Consider the following 13,966-nt stretch of genomic DNA (forward strand, 5'->3'; position numbering starts at 1 on the left):
GTGGTTGTAAACAACCCAACATGGGAACTGTGAACCAAACTCGGGTCTTCTACAAGAGTCATATGCTCTCTTAACTTTGGTCCATCTATACAATTCCAAGCTGCAGTCTAAAAACATATGCTTTAAAGCCTTTACATAAAGCGTACCTTTCACCTCAAACATCTGTCCCTGTGTAGCCAAATTCCTACTTTCTTAAAAGGCAAACATCCCACATCCTCCACCCCTACTGTGGGCCTTCCCTCATGCCTCAGGCTTCTTTGGGGCTTCCTTGGGGCTCCCCCACCCTCCATACTACTTCTTTATTTCTAAGATTTATTTATTTAAGTTTATGTGTAAGTGTGTATGTAAATGCAGTGCCTACAGGCAGATGCCCACAGATGTTGGAAAAGGCACCGGATCCCCTGGAACTGACATTACAAATGGTTTGTGAGCTACTATGTAGGTCCTAAGAATTGAACCTGGGTCCTGTGGAAGGGCGGTCAGTGCTCTTAAGCACTGAGCCACTTCTGCAGACCACCTCTACACTTCCGACCATTCTGCATGACTATATCCTTCAGTGTTTAGTTCCCTGAGATGACCGCAGAGGACGAAGGACCCAGGCTACATCCCACCCCAGCGTTAGAACCTTCCCCCTAAAATGCTACACGGGCCTCAGAGGGACCCAGGCCAATCCCAGGACTCTCACCAGCACAGCTGCAAGAGGAGGCCAGGCCCAGTTATCAGGAGACAGCAGTCTCCAGTGGTAAACTTTCCCAGCTGCCCACTTCCTCCTAGCCGCTGGGCCAGGTCCTGCACTCTTTGCTTCCCCCAAGCCGCTTCTGCCCTTCCTCCTCCACCTTGGTGCTGCTGCTGCTGCAGCAAAGCCCCGGCTCTGCCCCACTCACCTCTGCCCAGGCCACAGTGCACCAAGTTCTTGCAGGCTCCCCTTGCTACGAAGGACATCTGCAGCCTATGCGTCACTTAACACAAGGGCTGTCCCCAACAGCCACGCTGCCAGCATCCTGCTCTAGGCTGCAGCCCCCAATAGCACCTGATTCAAATTCAGCACCCAACTAAGGCCCCAGGGCACTTCTTCCTGGGCCAGGGGCTCCCCTTGCTAAGTAATGCTGTGGGCTAGGCTTCTGCTGGGGCTTTCTACATGGAACGACCAAAAAGCAGCAATTCCCTTGTGTTTAGAACACACTTCTCCCTCCAGGAAACCCACCCAAGCACACCCCCCTTTAGCTCACACAGTCCACAGGACCCTCTATACCACTCCACTGCCTGACCTCTGCTGAGCTGCCCCACAGACAGTCCTGCTGTGGTGGACCAGAGGCGCAGAGCATCTCTCTGCCAGTCTGCCCTGTGAACCTCCTGGGTTTGGTCCTACTTTCTCCCTGAGGACAAGAAGACCAGGCCATCTCTTGGTGAGCTTTTCAGACAGTTTCAGGATCCCTCCCCAACTGCTTCTGGTACCCAGTCCAAAGTAGAGGTCATTCTGTGCCCCTAGTGACCCGAGGGGTGCTGGGTTCATTAGGGATTCCTCATAACCAGAAGGACGGGAGGACAACCTCACACTCAACATGTACCTACCAATTAACAACCCTGGCAAATGAAGTGCCAGCCCTCTCTGCAGGTAGGTCCCTGTCCCCTTGGGCTGGGGGCAAGGAGTTTAGACATATGGGTGGGCACCAGAGGACCAAAGATACACACACACATACACACACTCACACACAAACACACACTCACTCACACACACACACACACACACACACACACGGCAGGTTGGTGACAGTCTGACAAAGGACCAGAAAACAGGTACTGGGGTCCCAGTGGATCCAGGAGAGGCTGAGGGGGAGACCCTAACCTGGAAAACCCAGAGAGAAGGAAGGAGGGATATATTAGAAAAGGACAGAGAAAAAAAATTCTGAGCAAACCAAGAGGCAGCAGATCACCCAGGGAAAGCTGCTTAGACAGTGGACAGCCAGACAAAGAGGGACTCTGGTCCTCCCAGCCCTCCCACCTGCCCTCACTCACCCTCAGAGGCCTGCTGAATCCCGGGCCTAAGAACGCCTGAGACTCCAGTCAGGTGCACCAGTGCCTGCCCAGGCGGCCTGTGTCTGCACCTGGAAGCCTATGTGGCTGAGTCCCTGTTGCCAGCTGAGCCTGTGTCCTGTTCCCTTGGAGGTGAACCCTAGGTATGTCTTTGCACACCTATAGGTGGTGTCTCTGAATGTGTGTAAATCACTTCTCTAAGTATGTGTGCATTTCTGAATATAAGCATAAATCTGTTGAGAGAGAGAGAGAGAGAGAGAGAGAGAGAGAGAGTGTGTGTGTGTGTGTGTGTGTGTGTGTGTGTGTGTGTGTGTGTGTGTGTGTCCCCAGTCCCAGTCTTTGTTTCCTGCTCTCCGCCTCTCCTATCCCTACCGCCTTCAGTCTGGGCCAGCACACTTCCTGAAAACACTAAGAGAGAAAAGTCACCCATAATCCCCTGGGGCAGATACTTCCTCCCCGCCCCTCAGGCCACACCAGTCCGTCTGAACTAAAATGGGACAACTAGCCCTGTCTGTTAGTCCCCTGAGGCCTCACAGAGTGAATGTCCAGGAAGCCCTGACTCTGGCTAGCCCTTATGGTGGATTTCCTAGTCCCCACATGCTGAAGGACGCCCAAAGAAGCTGCAAAACAGGCTCTCCAAAGGGAAGGATTTCTGCCCCAGCAACAGGTGATCAGCCTCCAGGAAGGCCAAGGATTGGCTGGGCTGCAAGGCATTCAAAGCACAAAAGAGAAACCTAGCAAGGTATGGCTCCAGCCGGTAGCTGCCCACTCTGGGCAAGTACTTCCTTCCCTCAACTTTCTCAAGTCATCCAAGTACCAAAGAAGGAGATCAAGACCCACAGAGAATTGGAAGGGGCTCTGTGGAGTGACTCTGGGACCCTTGATCAGAAATGATTCCTCGGTGACTCAGAGATGCCAGTTCTGAGGGGTTTGTCTGACACCTGAGTGGACAGGGACAAGGTCAGAAGGCAGGATCGGAATGCTGGCTCCCCATCCAGGGCTGGATGTCTTTGGGTCGGTCAGTTCACGGCCACAGACTGAAATAGCAGACTATATCAGATACGGAGGTAAAGTGGGGTCTTGTGGGGCCCACATGTGAGCCTGGTTTCGGAAGCCCTCAGCCTGGCCAGGCAGAGGGGAGGGAGCCCCACCCTTGCTTGTTTCCTGCTGCGTTTACACCTTTCCCTGTAGCCTTGGATCCTATCTATCAACTCCTCACTCCCCCCCAGCTCCTCCGCTGACAGCATCTCCTTCCCACAACGGGTGGGATGGTATGAATTAGGGAGAAGGATGGGAGTGATGAGCTCAGGGCCCTTTTGGTCTATGGCTAGTACAGGCTGAGGCCAGCTCACACCATCTCCAGGCACCTAAGCTCAGAGCCTGCAGTGTGAAAGCTCCTGGCAGCACTGACCTTTCACCTCCGTGACATGTACAAAGGGCCTATTATATTCCCAACCTTGCCAGAGTTTGAGGATTCAAGAGTAAAAGAAATTGACAAAGATCCCAGGGCTCTCGGAGAGATGGCATTCTAACAGGCTCAGGCTCTTGGCAGCATATGGACACACATATGTGCACAGTGACTCACACTTGACAGTACACAAACAATAAATGTGCCGATTCACTTACCCAAACAGCATCTGCACACTATTAACAACACAGCCTAGCACTGCAACCCCCACAGCACATATATGTGTATACTCAGCCCTGATGAGCTCACACACGCAGGGTCTATCACCACTGAAACTGCACAGATACCCTCACCCCTGCACCCCTGCACCTATTAGGATCAAGCATGGCTACCTGCAGATCCAGCACAAATATGCAAATATGCAGACAAGCTACCACCCTGACAGCTGGCCAAATGTGTATATGTGTGCCTATACATGTAGTATATAGACAGGCAGACAGTCAAAATACCCATACACATAAGATACAAATTAAAAAAAAAAAAAGACTTTGCCTATCCATGAGCTGAGGACCACAGGTGCCCATGACTCCTAATGCTACACCCCAGGGCACAGGACATCAGGACTGGCACCACTCTGCCCTAAAGAATGGTCCCAAACTGTGGCAATCAAAGAAGGTTCTTTGCAACCTAATGTTCCACATCCATGGATTCAATAAACTGCAGATCAAAATATGAGCGGCAAACCCACATCTATCTGAAAACATGTAGATTTTTGTCTCGTCCCTATTCCCTAACCAATCCAGTATGATAGTTATCTGCACAGCATTCATAGTGTATTTGGCGTTGTAAGTAACATCCAGATGATTTGCAGTACAAGACATGGGGCAGGGGACAGGCCTAGCATGTGCATGGCCCTGAGTTTGATCCCTAAAGCACAGAAAAACAAAAGACAAAACAAAGCAAAAAAGCACAGAGGATGCACACAGATTCTCTGAAAGTACTACACCATTTATGGTCCCCCACCCCGTGACTACTGCGGGGCCAGATGTTTTACTTAGGGGCCTTAACTTCCCCATCTGTTGGCCAAGTACCTATGTTCAGACTAGCTCTCAGAGTGGGGCCCTATGTCTCAGCCCTGGACTGAGAATACAATTTCTATTCTACCCTGAAAGTTCCCTAAACAGGTATAAGTGTCAGGAGAACTACATAAGGCCCGAATAGTTCAGATAGGGCATCAGGTCCCGAGGGCAGAGGGCAGAGGGCAAGAACCCTCCTTGCTTTTCCGGATTTGCCTACACCTTGCTCTATAGCCTAAAATCCTATCCCAGATGAATTATTCCCACTGGCCTCTTCTTAAGACCTCTCCCCTCCAAAAGCACCTCCAGAGGGTGACCCTGGTTGGGAGAAAGAAGGAGAGATGGGGTGTGGAATGGTGAGTTCAGGGTACTCTGAATTCCAGCAACTCTGAATCTGCTATGGCCGCCTCTCAAATAAAAGTTTCTCCTGCGTGCAGGAGAATGGCCACTAGAGGGTAAAATAGCACCAAGAACCCTGAATCTCATAACCTCAGACCTGGCTTGCACCAGAAGGTCCCCTGGCTCACTGTAGACGGAGAGCACCTCACAGACTTTCCCCACAGGAGCGTCCACCCCCCAGTGTGTTTCTGCATGCACCCAGCTGGTCCTTCCCCATGACTAGGCCTCAGTTACCCAGCTTGAAATCAGAACACAATCCCCACCCTCCACAGAAGGCTTGCTGAAGGGATCAATGGGATCCCCAACACTGTCCAGCAGTGACGAGGACAAGAGACGTCTCTCAGCACATCCCTTCAGAAAAGAAAGTCCAATGGAATACTGGAATGTCATTACCCCCAAACATACGGCAGCCCTGTCTTTGGAGGCTTTTCCACTGGCACGGTGCAAATGGCTGGTAGAAGATTAAGTGGTATGTCCACTGTAAGAGGAAAAAGCTCAGGAAAGCGAGGGGGAGAGGAGCTAGGGAGAGGAGAAGGATTCCGAAGAGGAGGGAGAGGTCCTGGGATTTGGTGAGATGTGTCCAGCACAGCCTGGGTGTGGGGAGTAGCATGACAGACAGAAGCCCACCCCGCCCCCACATCTGAGCCATCATCCCTGGGCTTAGCTTTCTCCACACATCACCTGATCCCCCACAGCATCTCACAGGTGCCCCAATGAACTGAGATGCCTCCCAAACTTTCTTCTGGTACTAGGCCAACCTCAGTGATGGCGGCACCACCCATTTGTTCGCAGAGACTTAGAGGGAGGGGGCACACTGTGGCTCCCCTACCTCTCTGCACATATCCCGGTATCCTTAAGCCCCAGCCATCCTCGGGTCCACACCTCCCTGCCATACTCTCTAAGCTTGTGTCCCCACTAGCAGTCAGAGTCATTCCTCCAGCCCTGGCTCCTCCGCCCAGCAGCAGTGATGTCACTCACCGGGCCTGTGGGTAGGGGGGTCCGGTACGAGGAGGTACAGGAGGAACACTAGATTCTACCGAGTGTCGCTTGGCAGGCAGTGGGGGCAGCACAGGGTCCGGGGAGGCTGTGGATGGGGGAGTGAAGCAGGCGGGCGGGAGGCAGCTCCTTCGGGGCGGAATAGGCGGAGCAGCAGGTAGCCCTTCATCCTCTCCAGCTGTGGGCGGCGGTTCCGGCGGAGTGACGGGCACAGGTGGTGAGCGGAAGATGTGTCGCTTCATGGGCACAGGCCGTGGGGCAGGGCGGGGCACAGGGGCCGGGGGTGCGTGGGCACGGAGTAGACCAGCCAGGATACGGCGGCGGTGGCCAGGGAGGTGCATGCCCATGTCTAAAAGTCTGGTATCGCTGAGGCCTTGGCATTCGGTGGCCCAAATCAGTCCGTGCTGCTCAAAGAGTGTCGTGTACTGCTCCAGGTGCAGCGCCCGAAGCCACTCGGCTACTGACAGCGCGGCGTCGCTGCTCTCTGCCATGGTTTCTGGAAGCAGGGACCCAGGGCCAGCCTCAGACCTGAAATTAGAGGTCATGGGTGAGGGGCAGAGCAACCCAGAAGCGATGGCTGGCAATGCCCCTCTGTGAGCTTCCATGCTGTGCCAGTCACAATCCTGAATGTCATAATCTCAAATGCAGAATCCCCAAAAATCAAAATCTAGAGCCCCAAATGCCAGAAACTTCCATCCTCAAAGATTAGAGCCGTGGATACTGAAATCTGAAATCCCCAGACACCACTTAAATTCTATTCTTTTGTTGTTAGTGGCTTTAGTGTTTTGAGACAGGGTTTTGCTGTGTGCCTCTTCGGCTCTGGCCTTGAATGAGCCCTAAACTTACAATGTAGGTCAGGCTAGCCTGAAAGTTAAGTCAATCCTCCTGTCTCCGCCTTCTGAGCACTGGTATACACCCCCGTAAGTTGAGCTGCGCCTTGCACAGCCACGCTGCTCACGTACCAGGCCTGACTGAATACCCGGGTTCTCCAGCCCTGAGGGTCCCTGTGGCCCTGCATCTAGCTCACGGTTTCTTAGCATATCATACCCTCTACAGGCATCACACTCCCAACCTACAGTTTCAGCTGCTGCTGTGAGACTGGAAAATGCCATGGTTGGTGCTGGGCAAGACATTCCATCCTCACCGTCTCTGCAAACCACAGGGCCCAGTCCCACTGAGGCACCCGTCCCCAGGTGAGGACCAGGTTTGGGGGCTCAGTGAGCATGTGGGATCAAAAGGCACCTTTGCTGGCCTCTCAGCATATTTCACCCTCTGTCCATGTCCCTTAGAAAAGCTCCTGAGGACTGATGGCTCAGAGGTTAAGAGCACTGGCTACTTTTCCAGAGGACCTGAGTTCAAGTCCCAGCAACCATATGGTGGCTCACAACCATATATAATGAAATCTGGTGTTCTTTTCTGGACAGCAGGCATATATGCAGGCAGAGCGATATATATATAAAAAAAAGCTATAGTTAAAAAAAAAAACATAGAAGGAAGGAAGGAAGGAAGGAAAGAAGGAAGGAAGAAAAGCTCCTGAGGGGGAAAAGCCCAATCACTCAGCCTCTACATCCTGGCCTGTGTGCAATCCCCTCCCCTGCAGTCAAGGCAGAGGAGAGAGAGAACATTCATTTGTTCGTGCATTCACCTATTTGTTCATTGACTCAGTTATCAAAACAGCCTGGCACTGGACAATGGGAACCCCCCACACCAAGAACTGAAGAGCCTCTGGGCTGCTGAAAGTCCAAGGAAGACAGGAAGAGGTGACTAACAGATCCAAAGGGCACAGCCAACCTGGTTACCCACAGCACAGAAGAGGCAACAGAAATGTTCAGCACTGAGTTTACTTAATAGACTGATATTTCCTTAAACAAGCCTTCTATAATTACAAAATAGTAGGGAATTCCAATTACAGGGGCTGGAGACATGGCTCAGAGGTTCCCAGCAACCATGTTGGATGGCTTACAACCACCTGTAACTCTAGTTCCGGGGGATCCAGTGTTCTATTCTGGCCTCTGAAGGCACCTGCATACATGTGGCACACACACCAACAAGCAGGAACACATATACACAGACATAAGTAAAGCTTCGAAAGCAATCCCCATTACAGTCAGGAACAAGACAGTGGTGTCCACTTCATTATGGTGTCTATTATCCACATTGCTCTAAGAGTTCTAGACAGCACACAAAAAACCAAGAGGTTGAAACTATAAATCAGGATAGATAAACTATCTATAGTCACCAATATGAGTTTTGAGATGGGAGCTCCCAAGCAGCTGAGACATTTTGTTTGTTTGCTTTGATTTGTTTGTTTTGGTTTTTGGAGATAGAGTTTCTCTGTGTAACAGTCCTGGATGTCCTGGAATTCACTCTATAGACCAGGCTGGTCTCCAACTCACTGAGATCCACCTACCACTGCCTCCCAAGTGCTGGGGTTAAAGGCATGCGCCACCACTGCCCGGATAATTTAGACACTATTATTAGCACTAATAGAAGAGTTCAGTATGGCCACTGGGTTCAAAGTTAACACAACAGAAACCAATATTTCTATGCAGTAACCAGGTAGGAACCAGGATGAAAGTACTCATAATAGTCTCACAGAACAGAAAAACCCAAGAATGAACACCAGAAATATACACACCTCAGATGAAGCTTGGGGCCAGGGTGCCAGGCTGATCCCCACTGAGGGGAAGAAGACAGTAAGGGACAGAAGGGCCCAGTAAGGTTAAAAAACTCTCTCACACAAGAGAAGGCAGGCAGGCAGGTAAAAAAAAAAACTGAATACAAGTCTGAGGTGTTCCTGAGGGATTAAAAAAAAAAAAGACTGGATGTGCACAGCTGGAGAGTTTGCTTGGTGGCTAAGAACACTGGCTGGTCTTCCAAAGGACCCAGGTTTGATTCCCAGCACCCACATGGTGGCTCAAAGTGGCCTGTAACTCCAGTCCCCTGGGATCAGACACCTTTTCCTGGCCTCTTCAAGCACCAGTCACACACACACAGTACATAGACAAACATATGGTACACAGACAAACATGAAAACAAAATACCCACACACAAATAAAATGACCTGTACAAATAAGATTAATTCTCTTGTCTCAAACTCACTATGTAGCTGAAGTCACATGACCTTAAACCTCAGATCCTTCTTCCTCCACCTCCCAGTTACAGGCATGAGCCACCACACCCTGCTATGCAGCAGCACTGAGTACTGAACCTAGAGTTTCATGCACATGAACTGAGCATTCTACCAACCCATCTCCAGAGCACGGTAGAAACCGTCATGAAACCACCTTGGCGCTATCTCCTATCCCGCTAGTTCCCAAAAGCTGAGACACGCCTAAATATAGGGCATTAGCTGTAATCCCAGCACAGCAGTGTTCGTTCAGTCAAAGGCAACCTGGGCTACTTGAAACTAACACACATGAAAAAGGAGAGAGAAAGAATACAAGCGGGCAAGTGAGCACACAAGTGTGAGCACAATTTTTAGTTTTTTGTCAACCTGACACAAGCTAGACTCGCTGGGAAGAGGGCTGTCAACTGAGGAATTGTCTCCATCAGATTGGCCTGTGGGCAAGTCTATGGGACATTTTCTTGGTTACTGATGTGAGTGGGCCCAGGCCACTGTGAGTCAGCCATGCCACTCCAGAGCAGGTGGTGCTGGGTTCTTTTAGAAAGCAGGTTGCACAAGCCATGAGAAGCGAGCCAGTAACCAGCATTCCTCCATGGGCTCTGCATGAGCTCCTGCCCTGACTTCCCTTCATGGTGTAAGCTGTAAGATAAAACAGACCCTTTCTTCTCCAGGCTGCTCTTGGTGATGGCGTGTATTACAGCAACAGACACCAAACTAAGAGAGAGAATGATGGGGGGATAATCTGAACAGAGACGTTCAGATGAAGAAAAGCACACAGCCTCTAAACACAGGACGAGGAACTCAACAGAACACAGAGGTAAAACATAGTCTTCCATCCATCCATTACATTGCCAACACAAACAACCTGAAAGATGTGTTCATGGAGCAGGGGACCTCCTCCCTGACTGGCAGGGAGGCCTCCAGGGAGGACAACATCACAGTCACTAGGAGAGCCTCTCTGCTGCCGCCCTTTGACCTAGCCACCCTGGGTGAAAACACAAATACAGGCATTTGCCCTGCAGTGTTACTGGCACCCATCCAAAGCAGCATACATAAATGGCTATCAGCTACCAAACTGTGAATTACAGAAGATGGAAATAACCGAAATGTCCGTCAGTTGGGAAATAAATGACTAAAGTATGGGGTAGTCATGCAATAGACTACATAGTGGCTACCAAAAGGAGGAAGAGTCTTCTACACCGGCATGAATGACCCTGTTATATGAGCGAGGAAATGTCCAGAGCAGGATTGTAACACCCTGCCTTTCACAAACAAGGAAAGCCAACAGCAGTAACACCAAGCGGAGTGCCACGATGAGTGTGTCCACTCGGTTAAGTGCCGAGATGTGTCTCCACAGAGACAGGAGGCAAGGCCACACCAGAGAACTCCTCAAATGAAGGAAGTGAAGGGCTGAGGGGCCATGAGGAAACAGGACTGAAACACAGCTCACAGGGCCTAAAGCCTGTGCCATCTGGATGATCTTTTGGGGGGAAAGAACACAAGAATGTCTTATTTTTGAAAAATGAACAAAAATATAATCTTGCTCATACATTGCTCAGGCCCCTCTCTGACTTCTAGAATGGCCTTGAATACAAAACTTTAGCTTCCCTGGAAAACGACCTTGGTGTGGAAGAAGACGATTCATTTTCTGTCACCTCAGTTACATGAGTTTTAAAAGAATAGCCATTCAATAGGAAGATGTAAGCAAATGCATTTGAAATTCTTGGGTACAATGCCCTCAACAGCATAAAAGTATAAAGTCAAGTCTTCCAGGGTTGAACTAAAACCTGTAAGCAATTTCCAAATGGAAGTAGGCTAGGTTCTAAAGTTTATATAAAGTGATGTTAAAGATATATATTCAAGCTGGGCATTGGTGGCACATGCCTTTAATCCCAACATTCAGAAGGCAGGGACAGGTGGATCTCTGTGAGTTCAAGGCCATCCTGGTCTACAGAACAAGTTCTAGGACAGCCAGGGCTAAACAGAGAAACCCTGTCTCAAAAAACAAACAAAAAGATGTATGTTCAACCATAAAAGCAAGGTACAGAGCATCATTATATTAACATCTGGGCTAAAGAAAAACAAAAGCAAAACAAAAAAATCATGGACACACATCTTGTGTAGATGAACAAGAAGCTACATCAGGGGATAAATGGCAGTCGGGGAGACAGGATCCTTCTAGATCCTTCTTTTTGATATTGTGCCACAAACCCCACAGAATGAAACCTATTTCAAGAGGATGTGAGGCACAGTGGGTAAAGGTGCCTGCCACAAAGCCTAAGAACCTGAGCTCAATTCCTAAGCTGGGAGACTCAAACAGACTCTTGCAAGGTGTCCTCTGACCTCCATACACACGCTGTGGCACCAGGATGTGTGTGTGCACGCACACACAGAGACCGGCACACACAGACTCACACACAGAGACACACACATTCATACACAGACTCACACAGAGACACACACACACTCATACACAGACACACATGCACTGACTCACACACAGACTCATACACAGACACAGACTCACACACACACTGACCCACACACTCATACAGAGACACACAGACTCATACACAGACACAGACTCACACAAACTCACACACACAAACACACACACTCATACACAGACATAGACTCACACACACACTGACTCACACACAGAGACACACATATTCATACACAGACTCACACAAACTCACACACACACAGACTGGCACACACAGACTCATACACAAACACACACAGAGACATACACACTCATACACAGACTCACACAAACTCACACACACAAACACACACACAGAGACTGGCACACACAGACTCACAAACAGACACAGATACACACAGGCACAGATACACACAGACTCACACAAACAAAACGAGCATTTAGAAGTAGAAGCGGGAGCTAGGAGGTGGTGGCGCACGACTTTAATTCCAGCATTCAGAAGCCAGAGGCAGACAGATCTCTGTGAGTTCAAGATCAGCCTGGTCTACAGAGTGAGTTCTAGGACGGCCAGGGCTTCACAGAGAAATCCTGTCTCAGGAAAATAATCAACAAAAGGGGGAGAGGGCGATGATCATCACTAGGAGCACACAGGAGTAAGCACTCAACAAGCAAGGAGGAAACACCAAGCAGGTGGCACCCAGCAAACCAGCCTGGGGCCTGGTGGTCCCCTCTCAGAACCCCTCGGGGAGGCTTTACCCAGTTCTCAGGCTTCATCTTCAGTTCTCCATCTTCCACTTCAGCTTGCCAAATAATAGAAAATAAAACCCCAGGTCTCAGTCTCCACGAAACTCCCACCTCAGGATCCCAGCTCCCCACTCACCAGCCAACAAGTACACCCGGGCCTCCAGAGAGGTTGTTCCTATTCCCAAGGTCTCCTCATGGTGCTCTGAGGTGGATGCTGCAGGGAAAGAGGTGTGAGAGAAAGTTCATGAGGCAAGTAATGTTAGGAGGAGGAGAGAGAGGAGGGGGAAAGGGAAAGGAAGAGGAAAAGGGTAGGGCAAACCAAAGGCAGGAGGAGAAGAGAGAGAGAGCTCCCGGGCACCAGGATGCTGACCATGGAGTCAGGCCCCAGCAAGTCCTTCCAGGAGAGAGAGTGAGGGTTAGAATAGCGAGGAACCTGAAGAGGTGAGACATGCAGTTACGAAGGGGCTTAGGGTTACTGGCTCCACAGGGGAGTCTTGCTAAGAGACTGCACCAGGGAGGGAGACACGGAGATAGGATATGCTCCTTGGACAACATGCTTTCCTCACAGAAGAGCTGGGACACAGGAACACAAGACTCTCTCCACTAGTCTGGGGACCATGGAGCAGGCTGGGACAGAGGTGGGGCACAGCTGGGAAAGGACATGAGCCAATAGGGTGTTTCCAGGGGAAGAGAGAGCAGGCTAGCCTCAGAAGGCCCGGGCTCTAGGAGGTGGGGGTTGTGAGCACAATGGGATGCACAGACCCCTCCCTGGAGCCCAAAGCAAAGTGAGGGCAGGAATGTCTTAGTAACTGCTGGGCTCTGCACCATGGCGTTGGGAGCACACATGACCACTTGCTTATGGTAAGTGGACTCTACAACTGTCGCCGCTCAGAACAGGTGTGGCGGTGCACATCTGGATTCCATAGCAGGGAGGCTACTGTGAATATAGAGGGCCACCTTGGACACCAAAGCAAGTACCAGGCCAACCTGGGCTACATAGTTAGACCCTGTCTCAAAAATCAAACAAAATAACACCTCCCACAAACACAAACAAACGAAAGACCCCACGGTGCTTTACGTGAATGTGCGTGTCTGTGGGTGTTTGTGTGAGTACGCAGACATGGGAGGGTGCAGGTGCATGTATGCATCGGTGTGTGGAGGTCAGGGGTCAACCTCAAGCATCATTCCTCAGGAGACATCTACCTTGTTTTTCAAGGCAAGGTCTCTCACTAATCAGGCTGTGTTGCCTAGCCAGGGCCCCATGGGATCCTCCTGTACTGTGCCCTCCCCACAAGTGTTCGGCACAGTGTCCAGCTTGCCAGGTGAATAGGAATGGAACCCAGGTCCTCATGCTTATGTGGCACTTTTATGGACAGCTGTCTCCCCAGGGATGGGATTTTAAAGTGAGGATTTTGAAAACAAAACTTTAGAGATTTTATTTTCTTTATGTGTACAGGTATTTTGCACGCATATATTCCTTGCACCCCATGTATGTGGTGCCAAAGGAGGGTGCAGATCTCCTGAGACTCAAGTCATAGACAGCTGTGAGTCACTATGTAGGTTCTTGGAATCGAATCTGAGTCTTCTGGAGGAGCAGCCATCTCTCCAGCCTCTAAAACCAATGTTAAGTAACTGGTACTCTGGGTGAAAGTGTTGGCCTGAACAGCAGGCTTCTCAAATGATAGCTTTAAAAAGACAAACAGGGCTGGGGGGCCTGGTGGGGAGGGTGGGGGAGG

The 13,966-nt window shown here is 50.4% G+C and overlaps 1 protein-coding gene across 6 annotated transcripts in view; it reads right to left on the reverse strand.

Annotated features, from left to right (window-relative positions):
- The window catches only part of Arap1 (ArfGAP with RhoGAP domain, ankyrin repeat and PH domain 1), a 67,805-nt gene that overhangs the window by 37,431 nt on the left and 16,408 nt on the right, over positions 1 to 13,966 (reverse strand). For 3 of the 6 annotated variants that reach the window (XM_040757786.1, XM_040757773.1, XM_021229532.2), the window contains exon 1: positions 5,896 to 6,441. In XM_040757786.1, coding sequence (XP_040613720.1) covers positions 5,896 to 6,404 — 509 coding nt within the window. In that variant the 5' untranslated portion in view covers positions 6,405 to 6,441. Of the gene's footprint in view, positions 1 to 2,016; positions 2,354 to 5,895; positions 6,442 to 12,366; positions 12,445 to 13,966 lie in introns of those variants that run through there. The other 3 variants (XM_040757791.1, XM_040757794.1, XM_040757799.1) reach the window with 2 other exon arrangements.

The sequence above is a fragment of the Mesocricetus auratus genome, unplaced genomic scaffold (assembly GCF_017639785.1).
Source record: "Mesocricetus auratus isolate SY011 unplaced genomic scaffold, BCM_Maur_2.0 Super-Scaffold_4256, whole genome shotgun sequence".
In the NCBI taxonomy this organism is placed as follows: Eukaryota; Metazoa; Chordata; class Mammalia; order Rodentia; family Cricetidae; genus Mesocricetus; species Mesocricetus auratus.